The 18,950-nt window shown below is 37.0% G+C and overlaps 1 protein-coding gene across 1 annotated transcript in view; it reads left to right on the top strand.

Moving 5' to 3' along the window:
- Positions 1–18,950, top strand: part of VPS35L (VPS35 endosomal protein sorting factor like) — a 122,017-nt gene that overhangs the window by 36,367 nt on the left and 66,700 nt on the right. Inside the window, exons 12-17 of the mRNA XM_036741682.1 lie at positions 1,040–1,133; positions 4,566–4,643; positions 5,614–5,736; positions 11,532–11,578; positions 13,381–13,492; positions 14,232–14,348. Of these exons, the coding sequence (XP_036597577.1) occupies positions 1,040–1,133; positions 4,566–4,643; positions 5,614–5,736; positions 11,532–11,578; positions 13,381–13,492; positions 14,232–14,348 (571 nt within the window). The remainder of the gene's footprint in view (positions 1–1,039; positions 1,134–4,565; positions 4,644–5,613; positions 5,737–11,531; positions 11,579–13,380; positions 13,493–14,231; positions 14,349–18,950) is intronic.

Below are 18,950 nucleotides of genomic sequence, written 5' to 3'. Positions count from 1 at the left end.
CGGGCTTGGAGTCCTGGAGAGATGAGGGCTAGATGTATGGAGGTGAGTCATTTGCATAGAGAGGTGATCATTGAATCAATAAGCATTTCTTCAGTACCTACTATGTTCTGAGCGCTGTGCTGACAAGAGGGATGCATAATATTGCCAAAGGAGGGAATAGAGTCCCTAAATAGAGAAGAGTGGATAGAGCACTGAGAGTTAACTTAGTGAATGGGAAAAGGAACATGAATGAATGAATGAAACTGAGAAGGAATAATTGAGGCGGCAGGAAGAGAACCAAGGAAGAGTTATGTTATAGAAGCTGAAAGAGGAGGAGTAATTAGTAGTGTCAAATGGGGATACTGAGGAAAAGAGCACTGGAATTTGTAATTAAGAGGTCATTTGTGTCCTTTGAGTGGTGCAGATGAAAGCCAGATTTACTGGGAGTTCGAGTGAGTTGAAGGAGTGGATGGAGGCAAGTGAGTATAGACCAATCCTTTTTTTTTTTTAATTTAGTAAAGGAGAGGGGAGGAAAGAAGATGATAACTTGAGGGAGATAACAGGGTTAAGGGGAAGGTGTTTTTTCCCGCTCTTGGCCACAAGGAGAAAAAGTCAGTAGATTGGCATAGACTGAAGAGAGAGGAGGAATGATTGACAAAGCAAGATCTTGGAGGAGATGGTTGGGGGCGGGATTAAAAATACAAGTGGAAGCTTGAGCCAGGGCATGGAGGAGTCCCACCTTACCCTCAGAGACTGCCAAGGAGGAAAGAAGGAGAAAAGATAGATCAAATTTTGAGGTATGGAGGGAGGGAAGAAAATCTCAGCAAAATAAAAGTGTCATCTCCTGGGGGCTTGAAGAGGGTGAAGGATTACAGTAGCCATGAGGGAGGCGGGGAAAGTGTACCAAGAAACAAAAACAATAGCTTTTAAACGTCTCAAGATATTGACCTTGGTTGGTGTCTAAAATTTAAATAAGAATTCTTAGATTTACATAAAAATTGCTATCATTCTTAAATGTCTGTGTGTGATACTGACTTTTTTGTTCCTTTACTTCTAACAGAGGAATTTCAGAATGTCTCCCACGGCTGACATGTATGATTAGAGGAATTGGCGACCCTTTGGTTTCAGTATATGCCAGGGCATATCTGTGCAGGGTAGGCTTTGATTTAATGAGTGCTATTTAAAATGTATGTATGCAATGTTTCCTGAAATGCTAACATTTCTCCTCTGCCACCTCATAAGTTACTGAAAGAATGACTTTCTTAGCTGTTGATTCTAGTGAATGAAGCACTCCTTAGGCCATGTGTGTTGTTTAAAAAATTAATGTCACAATAGTCTAACTTGATTGGCTGATTAAATAAGATCATAAAAATCAACTTTTTTCAGGGTTAATTTTTCTCAGTTCTTCCCAAGATGGAAGGCAAAAATAAAATCCTAAAGACTACGTATCATCATTAGGTTGGTTTTCATTGACACGAAAGACATTTTAAAAACCCATTGACTTTTATTTGGTGCTTTTGTGTTCATGTCAAGGTAGGGACTTGGGAACAACATCATTGCTACTTGCAAAGTGTGGAGACTTCTTTTAGAACAATGGGACAAGTTGCAAAATCTGTCATGGAATTGACTGTGTGCTTTACTTGCGAATCAGCCTAGGGTTTCAGTTTGCCCCTTGGTTATGGGCTATGTCGATTGTAAAGTACTTGAAAACCCTCTAGTTCTTGAAGTATTTAAATATTTCAGTTTCTATTTGGAAACAATGTTTTTGGTTAGCCTCTGCCAGGTTCCTCTTGTAGTTCAGTGAACAATGGCTGCTGGTTTATCAGCATCATTATCACTCTAATAGGTCTAAAGGTTTGTGATTTCATGGTGCGGGTATCCCTCTAGTTTAACAAGTATCTACTCTGGAAAGGCTCAGTGTTGGCTACCCAGGGTACAAAGACAAAAATGAAACGGTCCCTGCCCTCCAAGTTGATGTTCTACTGAAGGAGATGGTAGCCCCGTGTTGCTTTGGTAGAGAGACTGTTTCATTGGTTTCTTTGGCTAAATATATTCATCACCTGGTAGTTAATCTTTTAGTGATGAGCCTTTTAGAATTTAGGTTGGCTGGGTTTTGGATACTAGTCTATCAAGGCCATGTTCCAAACCATTCTAAGCTTGATAGGACCTGCCCCAACTTGTATTTTGTTGGCATAGCCTTTGAAAACCCAGAGGCACTGCCAAGCCAAGTAGAGACATCACAGTAATGGTGATATCAACATAATTAGTTTTTAAAACAAACGTAATGATTGATGAGATCCTGGTGAACATTAAAATACTTTGAGAACAAAGCATATTATTAAATCAAATAGATTTAAATCAAGAGGTCTTGATTTTGTCTTTTTCCAGGATATATAGCAATGCTGGAGTAAGTGTAGTCTCTTAACTGATCGCAAAAGAAATCAGATAATCACAACAATTGCCCTCAGGATAAACGAGATGCCCACTTTAAAGGAGACCTTTAAAACAATTTTTTTAACACTGCCAATAGAAGACACATGGTCATTTTAAGGCTGGGATTTTTTCCCCCTTTATAATATATCCTTATATCTCCACACACTTATGTTTTCATAACCTACTCAGGAATGTCATGTATACACAATGTTTTCCCCAAGGCTGCCGAGTTTTGAATTTATTAAGACTCAAACAATCCTTTAATCGGTCAACATTTACTTAGCACTTATGTGTAAAGAATTGTATTAGGTGGTTTATCACAATAAGCTAATATATTTAAAATGACTCTTATACCTTAATGCTGTTTCTCACTTATGAAAAAATCAACTAGATGGGGGAACACCTTGTTCTTCTAGATTTATATTATCTTAAAGAAAGAAATGAGTAAAGCGAGGAGGTGAGGTGATAATGTTATGTACAAAATATCAGTCAGTAGTGGCTGTAACTTTAAAATGTTGCCTCTCAGGAGTGAGAGACTTAAATGGTGATAAGATAGATCCTGCCTTTGATAATGCCCTAATAAATCTAGGACATGTATTAATTCCCCACATTGTGTGGATATAAAGGCTTTTTAATATTAAGAGTGTAAATGATAGCCCCTTAATTAACTGGGGAATAATCTGAGACAAATGTAGAAAGCCCTAGTTTGGGAGATGAACACGCTGACAGTGCTGCACTGGGGGAAAGTGATCCTCACCCAAAGCAGAGTTCAAGCTACTCATTTGCTTTTCTTGGGAAGAAACAAACAAAAGATTTGAGTGGGTAGCGTGGGGGGTGGGTGTGGGGACGGGACTGGGAGGCTATTTATAAAAGGAAAGTATGATTAACTTTTCTCCTTGAGTCAATCTCCTCCTTTTCTCGTGCAGTTGCTTTCTTTGCTGCCGATAGTGCCTAACAGATAATTATTCCCTTTTCTATGGTATGATTAAGTCGAATTCGAGGCAGTCAAACACTGCAAGTTAATGTCACGTTTCTCTTTAGATGCTTTTATTCAACATTCCTGCCCGTTAGCATTTCACTTTTTATGTATGTTATTCGTAGTGGCTTAGTCTTTCTCAGGTGGATTCAAAGGGATTTACAGACTTTGTCTCACTCAGCTTCTTAGCTTTCTGTTGTTTCTAGTGAACATCCCTTGCTTCACAGAAGTTATTTCTTTTGTTGCATTTTGGTGATAAAGCTGGAATTTTCAGATTGTTTTGATTTCCAGCTTTATCAGCTACTTTTATGTGGCATGATCTCAGTTTCATATGAGTTTTTCAATATGCCACTCCTACTCTTTTATCACACACCTTTTCACATATATTCTAGCACACATTTATTACATACCCTATAATTACCTAGTTTATCGCTCCAACTACAAATGCGAAACGGCTGTTTTGAGTAAATGATACTTGTAATTACTGGGTTTATATTGTAATATGCTTCATAATGTGTTTTATGCTGAACATTATTTTTTAAAAAGTAAAAATTTACTTCTTCAATGATGATTCTGCAAGGAGCTAATTTGGAGTAACAGAAAGAATTAATTTAATATTTAAAGTGATCTTAAGCTCTACCAAAACATTACAATGTCTTGCCTTAGCATGGAGGGAACCCTGAGTTCACAAAGCCTGTACCATTCAAGTGCAAGCTCTGGCTGATGGTTTGAAGCAAGAAAAACTTTGATTGTGAGACTGGGTATTGACTGTTAGAAGACCAGTTCAGAATTAATCTCAGAAGTTTGGCCTCTAGGAGGTGGTTAGATTTTTTTGGGGGGTGGGGGAGAGAGAAGGGAGGGACTGCCATGGCAATCCACTAAGACGGGCTGCTAAGGCCTACCAAGTGTTGTAGTCTATGTCTGTGGAGGAAGAAACCACAGCAATGAAACATTAAAGTAGAACTTGTAATGAAGATCTCTCTTGATTTGTTGGTCATCTTCTCACAAATGAGAGACATTTGTTGTACTTTCTGTAGAGGGAGAGAATGTCATAGACAAATTAAGCAATGTATTCTACTTCGGAGTTCTCTCTTTTGTGATTGGTTCCTTAGACATCTGTCTGTAAATATCAACTGCTGGGAAGCCCGAAGATGATTTTGCTTTGATTTGTCTGTAGGTTGGGATGGAAGTAGCTCCACATCTTAAAGAAAGTCTAAACAAGAACTTTTTTGATTTCCTTCTTACATTTAAACAGGTAAGAAAACTTTAAAAAACCAAACAAACACTGCTTAATGGGTCAGTTACATGACAAACTTATCTTATTCATCAATCCAATTTTGTCTTTCAAGATGAAAATTCTTTATAGCCTTTAAATTGAGTTTATGCTGAGAAATTATGCAGCCACCTTTATTGGCAATTAAAATGTATGGCTTATACTGGCCAAGTATAGATCATTAAAAATATGTATGTTAACAAGAAAGATCTCCACCTGACTAGTTTTTCTTAGTGTCTTCTGTCTGTTTTATCAGTTTACTAGCCTTGCTATATATATATATATATATATATTATATATATATATATATATATATATTATATATATATATATATATACACACATATACATATATATATACACACACACACACACACACATATATATATATATGTGTGTATATATATATATACACACACACACATATACACACGTATATGCTTTGGGCATATTTTTTCTAGCTTTAACAACCTGAGGAATATGCAAAAAATGTCCATATAAGTATGCATTGTTCATTGGTTAATTTTTCTCTTCGGTGTTATCACGTTTCTATTCAGAAAAATAACTTGTGTGACCATGTGTATGTATACACAAACATACACATTTATGTTGTTGTCCAGTTGTTCAGTCATGTCTGACTCTGTCCATTGGGTTTTCTTGGCAAAGATACTAGACTGGTTTGCTACTTCCTTCTCTAGTGAATTAAGGCAGAGGTTAAGTGACTTGCCCAGGGTCACACAGCTAGGACATAGCTGAGGTTGGATTTGAACTTAGGTCTTCTGACTCCAGGCTTAGCCTGTATCCACTGGGCTATCGAGCTGCCCCATATGCATATTAATGTACACAAATAAATTTATCTTTATACTACCATTTATATCAGTTTAATTAATATGAAAAATACATATACATATAAAAGAATTTATAATTTTTTCTGTGTATGTGTCTCCTTTAGATTCATGGCGATACAGTTCAGAATCAGTTGGTGGTGCAAGGCGTGGAGATTCCTTTGTATCTTACCTTGTACTCTCCTGCTATTGATTGGATTTTGCAGTGCATTGCTTACCATGCTCCTGAGGTAATTTCCTTACACAAATACTTTAAAGTGAAAGTTCAAAGGTAATACACTTTAATTTTTTTAACTGGATTTTTTTATCTGAAGAAGGTATATTGTCAAAATAACTCTGACACATCCTTGAAATATTTTTAATACTTTGCACAGGATTCAGGAATTAGGGTTGTATTTGTCACAAGAATGATATGACAATTGAAAGTAATTTAAATACTTTAATATTTAAATTTAAATAATTTAAATGAAGATGTTGCTATATTGAAATGGCGAGTTTTCCCTAATTCTGGGGTAAATGAAGTTAAAAATGCAGTAAGTTTCAAGAACTAAACTTCCCTCAGTTTCTTTCTTATTTAATGCTGAGTAGAACTGACAAGAGTCTAATTGAAGAAATCTCTGGTGACTGAGAAAAATCAGGTCGTAGACCTTTGTGAGGAAAGGTTCCTTGGTACCCAGCCTTCCCCAGCTACCTCACTCTGAAGTGCTTTCTCCTCCCCTTGAATACCCAAAGTATTTACCATCACTGCCACCAGGGTGACAGTTATGTAGAGTCTCGTGGCATTTCCGCTGTTGTCTTGAACAGTTATTTAACTTTTCATGTGCTGGTCTTATTTTGCCAACTTAGCAATGAATCCCTTGTGAGTAGAATGTATCTTCGACTTCTTATTACCCGCAGCATGTAGCATAGTATATAGTATCCAGCCTTGCTCATAGAGATGCCAATAATTATTTGTTTAATTGAATTATTATATTTGGTCATTCTGGACTGAAGATTGTTTTAGAGTATTGTATACATTCTCACTCATATTCAGTTTTCACTCTTTGAATTTTAATAGAATCTTAGGTTTTTGAGGATTTTACTATGGAGAAAGATGGCAGTCTTGTATATTCAGTAGGGCACTTAAGATCTAGGAATAGTGGTAGGTGTTTTTGAAAACCAGGGAATTTTGTTTCCCATATGTTTTAAGGAAAAACAAATTGGCATAATTTAGTCTATGAATATTTCAGCATCTACTACTTATAAAGCATTGGTGGAGGACATACAGAACTTAGTCATTGCCCTGGCATGGCTTTTTCCTTTTTTTAAGGAAACATATGTAAATACAAAAATTTATGTTACATGGTAAATTGTGAATATAAAGTGAAAGAGGTACACAGGGTTAGGTTAGTACGTAGGTAGAAAGAAGTCACTTTTGGTTGGGGGGGATAAAAAGAAGACTTGTTGGAGTACTAGAAAGAATGATATCACAAGGTATTCTAACTTTTACCTTAAGCCTGAGTACTCTCAAAGGACGTCAGTGGGAATAGAAATCTTTCTTGGGAAAGAGTTGTCTAGGAATCATTCATATTCTAGAGTGATTAAAAATTACATTTTTGAATCATAATAAACTGTGATTTTTAGGGTCATTTGACTCTGAATGTGACATAGCATCTTGTAAAAAAATTGGTCACATGTTACAAATCACAGGAATAGTGCAGGTAGAATTAGGACGTCCTGAGGGTCCAGTGCTGCTGTTATCATGATTCCAGTCTTGGAGATGGAGAGACTGAAGTTGAGAGACTAAGTGCCTTGCCAAAGGTCGTGCAGATACTAGTGGTCTGAGGGAGGATTTGAACTCATGTCTTGCATGACTCCAAGACTAGAACTTTATCCACTATGCCACCTTGCTGGCTTAAAGACAGGGCCTATTTTTTGCCTCTGGGTCTTCCGACTTAGCACAGTACTGTGTACATAGCAGGCACTTAATAAATATTTATTGAATTTAATTTAATGCCGAAAAGGAGAAGTAGCTCAAGTTAAAGCTGAGTATATCTAAATAATGTAGATATGCCTCCGCTTGAAGAAAAATATGATCCCCCAGATTTGAATTTATAAAACAAATAAACCAGGAGGGAATTATTCACATGATGAAACATTTGTTCTGGCTTCATGAAAGGTTCCCCAATTCTTCTATTTAAAATAGAATTAATTATACAGAAAAAAAAAAACCAACCCAAACCTATTTGTGCACACACAGTATTTTGGGAATAATAGCTGACATTTATCCAACCCTCTGAACACTTTGTATATCTTAACTTATTTGATCCTCATGATAGCCCTGCAAGATAGCTACTATAGATATTATCCCCATTTTACCAATGAAGAAATTGAGGCTTAGTGAGGTTAACTGAACTTTGCAAAGTCCTTTACAACTCTAAGGTCAATATTTTTTGTTATATTAATTTATAATTATAGATTAAATAATTATATATACTCATATATAATTGTACATGTATACTTATGTAAATTAAATAATAAAACTTTTTCATTAAATGTGTTTTTTAGCTAATTGGGAGGTTTTTGTTTATTAGTAGCAGGCATTTGCATACCTGCTTTCTGCTTGACATCATGCTAGATGCTATGGAGGGATAGAAAATCAGTATGTGAAGTGATTCCCTACGTCAAGAAGCTTACCATCTAGATGGAGAGAAGCAATAAAAAATAAAACAGTAATGATGACATGATAGCATATGTTCATGGGCATGAGAGGGAACAGGCAAGACACTCCTCATGGAGGAGGTAGGATTTTATTTGTGCCTTTAAGGACAGCCTGGATTTAAATAAGTGGAGGTTGTTCTGTGTCAAGGTTCATAAACAGTATGTGAAGAGTACAGTTTGAGGAGTGAGCCTGGCCTTTTTATTTGTAAAACATCGAGGAGACCGACCTAACTAAACATAAGGGTATATATTGAGGATTAATGGGAAATAAGCCTTTGTCGAGAGAGTGGAGCTAAGACATGAAGAGCTGGGAAGAGAAGCTCAGACCTGGTGTGGTTGGGAACAGGTAGTCATTAGAGATTTTTGAGGAAGGTATGGAGATATATAGAAAAGAATATTAATCTTATAATAATATGGCAGATGTAGTAGAAAGAAAAAAGCCTACTCATCCATTCAGAAAAAAGCTGGAGTAGCAATGTAGGTGTGCAGTGACAAGGACTTGAGGTATTGTTGTTGGAAACAAATAAAGACATTTCTTAGGAAAATTGGGCAATATATGGAACAAAGGACAGAGAACAATTCTAGATTGATTTCAAGGTCTTTGTAAAGTTAACTCTGATACCAAAAGATTTAATTCATGAAATCTTTTTCCTTCTTTAGATGTGTCTGCCCAGTCTTGAAGAGATAAGAACTTTAGTGAATTGACCAATGGAATCTGTTATGTTGAAGTCATGTTGTAAATTTGATTTTTAAATTCATGTAAAAGCAAATCAAAGCATATTTTTGACAAAGAATTAGCTTGGATTGTTACCGCATACATAACTTTTATTTTTCTCTTAGGCCCACAGTTCTTTGTGCTTTAAAAAATAAGACAAGAAACTTACTAGTAAAAGTGAAATATAAGAAATTAAGAGTCATCATTTTACATACTGTGTTTATAATTTATGTTGAAAATACCAAATTTTGTGAAATTCTTGATGCATTAACTCTAGATTCGTAGAAATGACACTGTCTCTTGTCTTTAGGTTATTGTATGACTTTGCCCTTAACCTCTTTGTCTCAGCTGCAGAGATATAAGTGACATTATCTTACTTGTTAAATTTATTTTTCATGAAGTCATATTTGTGAAGGTATTGTAAAGGGTCACTACAAGTCTATTAACATTATGTACAATATTTAGGAAGTTAAAGTTCACAATGAAATGTTACAAGACAGTGGCAATAACTACCCTCACCCCTCATATTTTGGGGTTTGTTTTCACATGCTTTATGCCCCTTCTGAGCCTATCCACATATGTAGTATATAGGACAAATTAGCCAAAGTGCAAGTTTTGCAGTTGCTTATCACTGCCAAAAGACTTCCTTAAATTATAGTCTGTATTAAGCTAGTATTCGTCTTGTTTTTGCCAAAGACAATTAACTTTATCATCTTTTCAGATGAAAAACTTTTGGCAAATATGCCTATGATCCAGACATAGCTTTTTGGCTACATTTATACTTAGAAATATTTGTATTTCCAGAAAGAATTCAAATGCTTTCACAACCCTTTAGTGGGATATATTCTAAATACATCCACATCTTATTCAGAATTTGGAAAGCATCTTCTCTTTGTGGCCAAAATGATTTGAATTGTCCAGTATGCCCATTTAGAAGTGGTGTGCCAAGTCTTCATTTATTCACTTCCTCTTATGGGACAGCAAAGAAACTTACTGGATACTACCTTCCATTCCTAATCGGAGCTCCCCAGAAGCTAGTTGGTACCTTCTGGAGTGCTTGATTCAAATTCAGATACTTCTAGTAGAAGTCACAGTTTAAAGTTGATCTGTGTTTCTGGGGCACAGTGGGTTTCCCCAGAATTATACTGAAGTTCACAGGGTGGAGTTTAGGGGTGGGGGGTGGTCTGGCCACTGGAGGTCGTCTCCTCACCCCAGGCTGCACCAGAGCATGGGTAGGGTCAGCCACTGGTGGACACCCATCCACTGGCAGAAGTGGTTCTCTGCACTGGTGTCTGCTGGTTCCGCTGACTGTGCCAAGGCACCTGGAGGGGAGGGTGGAGGCCTGGTGTTGGCGATTTTCTGCTACACCATCCTGGGGCTCAGGATCTCCCACTGCCCCTGAGGTGAGGCTTGCTGCTGGCTTGCCAGGACGCCTCCTGTTCTGTACAGGTCTTCTTCAGCCACAGCAAGGGGGACCTTTCCTGTTAATCCCCCTGACCTCACGAGCTAAAAGACTAAAAGCTAAAAGCACCTCGTCTTTCTGCTGGCTCCTCTGTTCCAGGATTTTTCCTGGGGTGGTATTTTTTGGGTTTTGCAAGGTCAATAAGGGAGGATGAGAGAGACTTACTGCTTACTCCTGCATCTTGGCTCCCAGAAGTCTAGAAGTCACATTTTAGAGCAGGGGTGGGGAACCTGCAGCCTTGAGGCCACATGTGGCCCTCTGGGTCCTCAAGTATGGCCCTTTGACTGAATCCAAACTTCACGGAATAAATCCCCTTAATAAAAGGATTTGTTCTGTAAAACTTGGACTCAGTCAAAAGACTGCACTCATGGACCTAGCAGGCCCTTTGTGGTCCTGAGGCCACAAATTCCCCACCCCTGTTTTAGAGCCTTAGCCTTAGTTAATCCCAGATAAGACCAGATTATTTGGTGTTATTTAAGAGTCAGCTGAAACAGGATTTAGGGAGTTATACTAGGAAGGAGGTAAACCTTTTGATCTATGACTTATATAAAGATATGTACTCCTTTTCAATCTAGTTCAATAAATATCTATTGAGTATTTGTAGGAGAGGTAGGACATCATTATAGACAACTTTGCTTACTTCATATTTGCCTAGGGTGAGTCTTGGCAACACCATTCAAGATTTTTTTCCGTTCACCTGGTGGCTTCCCTTAGACCTTTCCCTTAGAAGATGCTTTCCTTTCTCTTTTTTTTTTTTAAAGTGACTGTTTTGAGGTCGATTGTCTTAAGAGCTTCTTCAATTATTTAGTAATCAACAGGTATTTGTTAGGGGTCTCCTGTGAGTTAGGCACACTTCAAAACCATTAATTATCAAAGTGTACACAGAAGAAGTTTTCCCACTGAGTGCTATGTGGAATTGGCATCCAGTTAATTTTCCCCTTCGTTTAAGGTGATGGGGAGAATTGTGGGAGAAGGTCATTGGGAGGGCTGGGGTGGGAAAAGAGGAAGCATCAAATGAGAGAAGTGAAGTAATTATTTTTCTGAAAAAGAGACTTAGGATTTCGTGGTTTAATTACACTAGGACTTTACTGTAAAGAATGGTGCATTTGGCTAACTCTCCTCTAAACTTTTATTAAATATTCACCTAGGTTCTGCTTACTGAGATGATGGAAAGGTGTAAGAAACTAGGGAACAAGTAAGTATTCTGTCATTCCTAGAGCATAAATTGAAGACTGAATCTTTTGTTCTGAGACAGTCAGGCCTGTTTGTGCACATGCTCATGGAAGGGCCGTTTAAACTCTTTCATCTGGTCCACCAGAAGCAATTTTCCAAACCATTAACAGTTTTTTGGTTGTCCTTGGAAGATATCAGACTTTATTTCTTTTTTTCCTCATTGCTAATTTAGAGAGAATAAGCAATCATTCTTACTTAACTTAGCTGGAAAGGGAAATCATCAATTCAGAAACTTAGCCTTTTCTTCCTACTTGATCAAGAGAGACGCATAGAGGCAACTGCTTTTTCATGGCCAGTAGAGGGAATAAGAAAGTATGTCTCCTACACTCTGTCTTGTGTTTTGGTTATTTGATATCTGATAGAAAAGCCTTTTGCTCAGTTTTACGTAGCTGTACAGTCTAGTTCAATAGTCATTCAGTGAGCACCCGCTATCCTGCTGCTAGATGCTGTTGGGAAGATGAGAGAAGTGTTAGACATGAGCCTTGACCTCCAGGAGCTGACTGTCCGGTTGAGGACACAAGGGTTAAACTTGTTAAACAAAAAATAGTATATAATACAGTATAAGATTAAATGCCAGACTGTGTGGTCTAAAAACAGTAAGCGCTCTAGATTAGACCAGGGAAAGGGATTGAGACTGCCGGTGATTTTCATTAGTATAGGTCCCAGATGAGGGAATTCCCTCCATCAATGCAGGCTAGCACCTTCTCTACAACTTAGAGTCTTAGAAAGCTCTGTAGAGCACAGAGATATTAAGTGAGTTGCCCAGAACCACAGAGCTTGTATGTTTCAGAGGTGGGATTTGAATCCAGGTATTGCTGGCTTTGCGGCTAACTCTATCCACCATGCCATGCTTTCTTTCATCAGAGTGAGGAGATATCAAAATAAATGTAAATGGGACTCCTGTTCTTTTTCTCTGCCAGTCCTGAAACAGAATCTGCTGTTGCTGCCAGTAAATATGACTGAGGGTCATGGTCATATAGCTCTTTGAAACCTTTATTTCTCTGAAATCTTTGAAAAGCGTGTAAATAATATTACTACTTTATAAACTGAAGCAGAGGGAAGTTAATTAATGACACAAGTTCACATGGTAGTTTGAAGTCATGGCCAAAGGAAGACTTTGACGAAAAATACTGTTTGTAAGCTAACCAATTTATTGTATACAGTTTTATGTATTGTGTGTATGATTGTTTGTTGCTTTCGTTTCAATAATATTGTTTTGATAATTTCTACTATGAATATAGGGTGCTCTCAAGGGAAAGATTTACTCCCATGTACTTCATAATTTTGATTAAAATTTTTGTAAGTTTGGAAATGTGTTGATTGGCATCATGGGAAGGATCTAATATGCCAGTGGGGGACGGGGGTGGGGGAAATTATTAGATATTTATTAATTTAGTTTCCTTGTCACCATGGATTTATTTGGTTATTTACATATGTAGAAATCAGATATCTTATTTTTTAGCAGCAATACGGTAAAGTAAATAGAAATTGGAAATGGAAATTAGTGTAATGTTTACTTGTGTCTTATCTTGAATATTATATAGAGAATAAATTGCCTTTTTTCCCCAAGCTTTGGGCAGTGTTGTCACTAGACTTTTTTTTATTTGCATACTGACCCTCTGACAGCATGTTTTTCTCCTAAGTTGTTTTTTTTTAGGCTTTCATTAAATTGCTGTCAGTTATCTAGTAAAGCTCTGTAATTTGTAAATTAAAATGGCTTTCATTGATGGGAAGCAATGTTGATTGGTGTAATGTTTCTTGCAGTGCTTTGCTATTGAATTCTGTGATGTCAGCATTCAGAGCTGAGTTTATTGCTACGAGGTCTATGGATTTTATTGGCATGATTAAAGAGTGTGATGAGTCTGGATTCCCCAAGGTAGGCTTTTGACTTAATGTTCGGTGAGAGCATAGATAAGCAGTGTTTAGTTGATAGCTCACAAGGGAGGGAATCGGGTGTTTTAGGCAATGTAGTCCAAGAAGAATACAAATGTAGCGTCTATTTCTGTGAAGAAGATGAAAGATGATTTGGAGAGTGAGATTGCTGTGCCCCATGTGACCGCTGTACGTCAGGCGTTCTAGTCCTAAATTTTCTGGAATAACTCTCCATGGAATAGTTTTAATAGACTTTGGTCCTAGATTTTTTAAAAACGTCCTACCAGGGAGTAATTCTGAAAGACTATCCGGTAGAATATTTTGTCTAATAAAGCAGAAGGAAATAGGACGCTGACTTTTTTTTGTTTCTCACAGTTTAACCCATGTGATTCTATGGCAGAGATTTAGAAATGGACATGCAAAACAAAACTTGGGAGTTTGATTTTATTTAATATAATTTATATTTAATTTATTTAATTATTAATTTTATTACTTCTATTTTAAAAACCTTACCTGTCTGATTAAAAATCAGGATTTAGAGGGGAAAGGTGACCCCTGGCATCTAGTTCCTTATTTATACTGGTCAGAAAACAGGTCCAGAGAGGGTGACTTCCTAAGGTCTCATAGGAAGTGAGTAGCAGAGCTGGGATTTGAGCTTAGGTCATCTGACTCCTAAGCCAGTATTTCTTCCATTATGTCACACTATCCACCAAAAGTAACAGGATGATTTGGTGTTTCCTCAGCATCTCCTTTTTCGCTCATTGGGATTAAATTTAGCCTTGGCAGATCCCCCTGAGAGTGATCGACTTCAGATATTGAATGAAGCCTGGAAAGTTATCACTAAATTGAAGAATCCACAGGTGGGTTACTGACCAGGACATCACATCTGCTTTTAACCACGTTCTACAGCATATGTACACTTTTTTCATGAAAAGATCTAATCATTAAGTTATTCGTACTTCTGTTTTTAGTAGAATGCAAACCTTTAATTATTCTTGAGTTTATTGTGCAGGTGTATTATATATGTACGTGTTTATTTGATTTGTGCCTATGCGCTATGCTGTAAGGCCATGAAAGCACTAAAAATATAAGAATATGTATGATTAAAGGCTTTAAAGAACTTCAGTATTTCAAAACCCGTTTTTTTTGTTTACTAATTTTTAAAAAGCCAACATGAAAGTGGCTATTTAGATCAAATAGAAACAGGTTCAAACCATTTTCAGCAGGGAATTTCAGTTTCCCAGCCCCTACATAAAGAAAGAAAAATCTCTGAATTCTGACTTCAAATTAAGGAATCATTACAACAGGCAGATTGATATTGATTTCTAGAAGAGTATATGTGATGTTCATTTTTACTTTATGCTTTTGGGTTAGCTAATCTTAGCTGTTTAGATTTCAAGATATTTATTTCTTCCTATGCACTGACCCTACAATTTACATGGCTGCCATTAGGTGAATGGCAGTCTGTAGATTAAGAGTTTATGGACCATCTGGCTAGGCTTTCCCTACCTGTGGGTAACTGAACATAAATTAGTATACAATATAGTCAGTTGCACTTTTCTATAAACATTTATTAAAGTAATAAGTGTATATATATGTATATAATATATATATGAAATTACTGATAACTGTAATTTATATAACATATTTTCAGAATTCTATAATATAGATAAAAATTTTCTTTAAAAAATTAGATGAGAATGAGATCTGGTACTGCTGGTTAAGAGGACTTTTGTTTTTTTTAAGACTGGGTTTCCCTATTTCATCCAGGCCAGAAGTGCAGGCCAGATTCCACTACTGAATGGCATTGGAGCTTTGACCTGTTCCATTTCTGACTTGGGCTGCCTCCTTAAGCAACCTGGTGAGCCTCTGGGGCTCGCCTTATTGGTGTTAGACTTAGTGTGGACTGATTGACTTAGGCTGCTGCAGTTCAGAACTTCCTAGCTCATGAGATTTGCCAGCCTCAGCATCCTTAGTAGGTGGGATTATAGGGTTGTACTATCCTGCCAAGTGAGAGAGAATTTTTAAGCAAACAAGTGATAAAGGAGGGTATCACAAAATAAAGTAGACGATTTTGACTACCAAGGTAAAGAGCTTTTTTATAACAAAAATTAATGAGAACAGAGTTGGATGAAAAATAGTAGAGAGGGAAAAGTATTTGTGTCACAGGAAGTCTGACATATAAAATATATAAGAAATTCACACAAATATTTAACACAGATTAATTTCTTAATAAATAAGTGATGAAAAGATACAATTCGTCTTTCTCTCCCTTTTCTCTTCCTCCTTCCCTCCTTTCTTCTTTTCCTCCCTCTTCTTCCATCTTTTCTTTCCTTCCTTGTGTTTTACATCACCTTTATTTCCCTTTCCCTTTCTCCTATCCATCTCCTATAACAAGGAATAAAAAATAAAGGGGAAAAAACAGTTCAGTACACCAGTGGAGTCTGACAGTAAAACTATATTCTATAGTCATATCCCCCAACCTGTGCAAAGAAGAGAGGCATTTTCTCATCTCTTTGAGGCCAAACTTGGTTAGATGTAATTACACAGTATTAAAATTTGTTCTTTTTGGATTTATGTTGTTGGATTTTTACAAAGACACTTTACTCCAGCTGTTGGGCCCAGGAGTCCTTTCCATCTTCATTACAAGACCTCTTTCAGCTCTGAACCCATGCACAGGTTTAGTCTTTGGGGAGCCTGACCATCTACAAAAAGGGTTAGGCTCATTTCGTTGCACAGTTTGTATCTTTGCCACTCCACAGTGGCACTCTGGGGAAAATTACTCAAACCTTAGGTTTTGGCTCATTTCTAGAGACTCCCCAAAGTGAGGAGTAGAAAGGTACTTAAATTTACAGCGTAGATCAGGTATAGGACAACCATTTATCTTCTCTACGCAGAGGTAATGCTTGATGAACTTAAGACCCACAGTGCACATTGGCATAAAAATTTAAACTGTTTAGCTTTCCCAGGAGACTGATATTTAAAATATTAAGATATGACACTGTTTGTAGGACAAGTGAACAGGCATTTTACATTTTACCTTAGCTTCAGTACTGTTCAAACATTTTTCTCCAGGTCCATGTCTTCTGGTGAACCAGGCCAGGTCAATGGTTGTCTTCCTCTTCGAGAAATACTATAGTGAATGTGGGGGATACCTCCCGTAGTCCATCGAGCACTAGATGAGGATCCTAGGAACTCTGACCTCTCAGACTTACAAGATTGCCTTTAAGGCTGGACATGGCTATCTTAGGATTACTGTGTGCTCACATATACTTAAGGAAGAAAACACAAGGCTGAAAAAGCAGCCAGGGGCTCAGAGGGTCCAAGCTTAGCTCACTTAGTTGAGCCCTCGGTTTACTGCATTGTGGGGAACAGTTGCCATGATGCCAGGGTGGAGAAGGCCACCCCTGTCTTATCCCTCATAGGAAGTCTCAGAGTTATATGATGCCACCTGGAGGAAGAGAATGAGCCTGAAGCTGTCTTTCTTTTTCAGTGCACTCCCTGCACCAGTGGTCACAAGGTGGTGAAAGGATCAGAGGACCACCACCCAGGCTTTCCTAATGACCTTGAAAAAACATTCTCCAAATCATTCATAATAAAAGAAATGTGAATTAAGACAACTCTGAGGTTTTACTTCCCTCCATGTAAATTGTCAAAGATGAAAAAAAAAGACAAAAACGGTGTCAGAGGGGCCATGGGTAGACACACACATTGCTGCCCTCTTGGTGGGCTATGAAATGGGTGCACTTGGTATAGATTTAAAATTGAAATTATGGAATAAAAGTAACTAAACTCTCCATCTTCTTTGACCCAGAAATTCTGCTATTGGAAATATACCCCAAGGAAGTCAGACAGAAACTGTGGTCTAAATATGTGCCCAAATATTTGTAGCAGCACTCTTTGTGGTAGCAAAAAGCTGGAAAATAAGTGGGTACCCCTGATAGGAAAATGGCTAAAAATTCTGTGGTATATTATTATAATGGAATTTATTATACAGAAGAAATGTTGAAAGTGAGAAATTGAGAGAAATCTGGGAAGATTTGTATGAACAGATACAAGTCAAAATAGGTGGAACTAAGAGAACAATATATGTAAATGGGAATAGTACGTAAAGGAGGTTGAATTCTGAGTAATAGAAAAAGCAGTAAAGTTACCTGAGAAGAGATAATGAAATACACCTTTTGCCTTAAGGCGGATTGAGGGGCTTTTAGGGGAAGATATCGTATACATTTTCAGACAAACGGCATAGAATATTTTTACTTAAATGTTTTTCTTTGTTACAAGGGGGGGTTAAGTATTTAGTGTGTGTGTGGGAAATTACTATGGTGTAAAGACAGAAGTCATAAATAAGATATATTTTTAAAAAGAAATTAAAGAAATTTTAACACTTTGGCACATAATTTAGTACTTTTCTTGTCAAACTTCAGCTATTAAAAACCCCTCTGTAGTTCTGGTTCTGTCTCTGGTAGAGGAAAACAACATTCATTGAATTTTCCTTTTTATTTAGCCAGAAGCAGTCCTGGGTATGTATGTGGTTCTGGCTCTCTAGGGCTTTGGGACAGCTGTGGCATCCAATGTCCCATATTGGCAGCTTCCTCCAGCCTTTTATCTCAATTAGACCTTTGCATTTTAAGCCTTTATTTCTGTGCTTCCCAACTTTTTAGAACAAATCTTCAACTACCTGCTTATCAGAGAGAAGGTGTTTATTTGTCTTTTTAACATTTCCAGTTATTTCCTGGAATATAATATTCTCTACTCATTTTTTAAAAATCAAGATTAAAAACCTTTTTCTTTAGCGTTTCCTTTCTCTTCCACTGTTAAAAAAAAAAAGAAAGAAAAGAAAGATGTGTCAAGTTACATGCCACGTTTTCTTGTGACTGTCTTTCTAATCATACATTTCCTTGTAAGCAGCTTTACTAAGTTCAGTTCTTCTTCCCAGAGGAGAGTTGAGATTTCCAGTTAGTTTCTTTATTAAGCCCTGTGAGCTTCTTTTAGAGCAAAAATCCAGTGACACAAACTGCTTCTCAAAGTATGAGAGCCTCCTCTCACATTTTAAATACATCACAGAGATATGTGGATTTCTCTACAATGACTAAGAGGAAGATTCATCCAATTCTCGACAAGATGCACATCTGTTCCATATAATGAAAGCACCAAATTCCAAATTATGTTCTGAGATGTTCATGTTTTTAAGAATTTCTTTTAAAAAATACATTTTATCAAGGCTTTCATTATTGAAAAGAATGGACAGTACCCAAACATTTAGGGTTTTGTAGAATCATGTCTTGAAAAGTATTAGATAACAAATATTACTGTAAAGCTATTCATGTATTTGTATGTGTACAAATCAAATCCCTTTATAAAAGCTTCTAAAAATAGAATTTGGCAGTAGGCCATATACACGTTTTGCCTACTTATAAATAAATGGGGGAAATAAGACATTCACATAAAAAGATAACTGG

The sequence above is a fragment of the Trichosurus vulpecula genome, chromosome 1 (assembly GCF_011100635.1).
Source record: "Trichosurus vulpecula isolate mTriVul1 chromosome 1, mTriVul1.pri, whole genome shotgun sequence".
In the NCBI taxonomy this organism is placed as follows: Eukaryota; Metazoa; Chordata; class Mammalia; order Diprotodontia; family Phalangeridae; genus Trichosurus; species Trichosurus vulpecula.
This window is presented reverse-complemented; position numbering and strand designations above follow the sequence as displayed.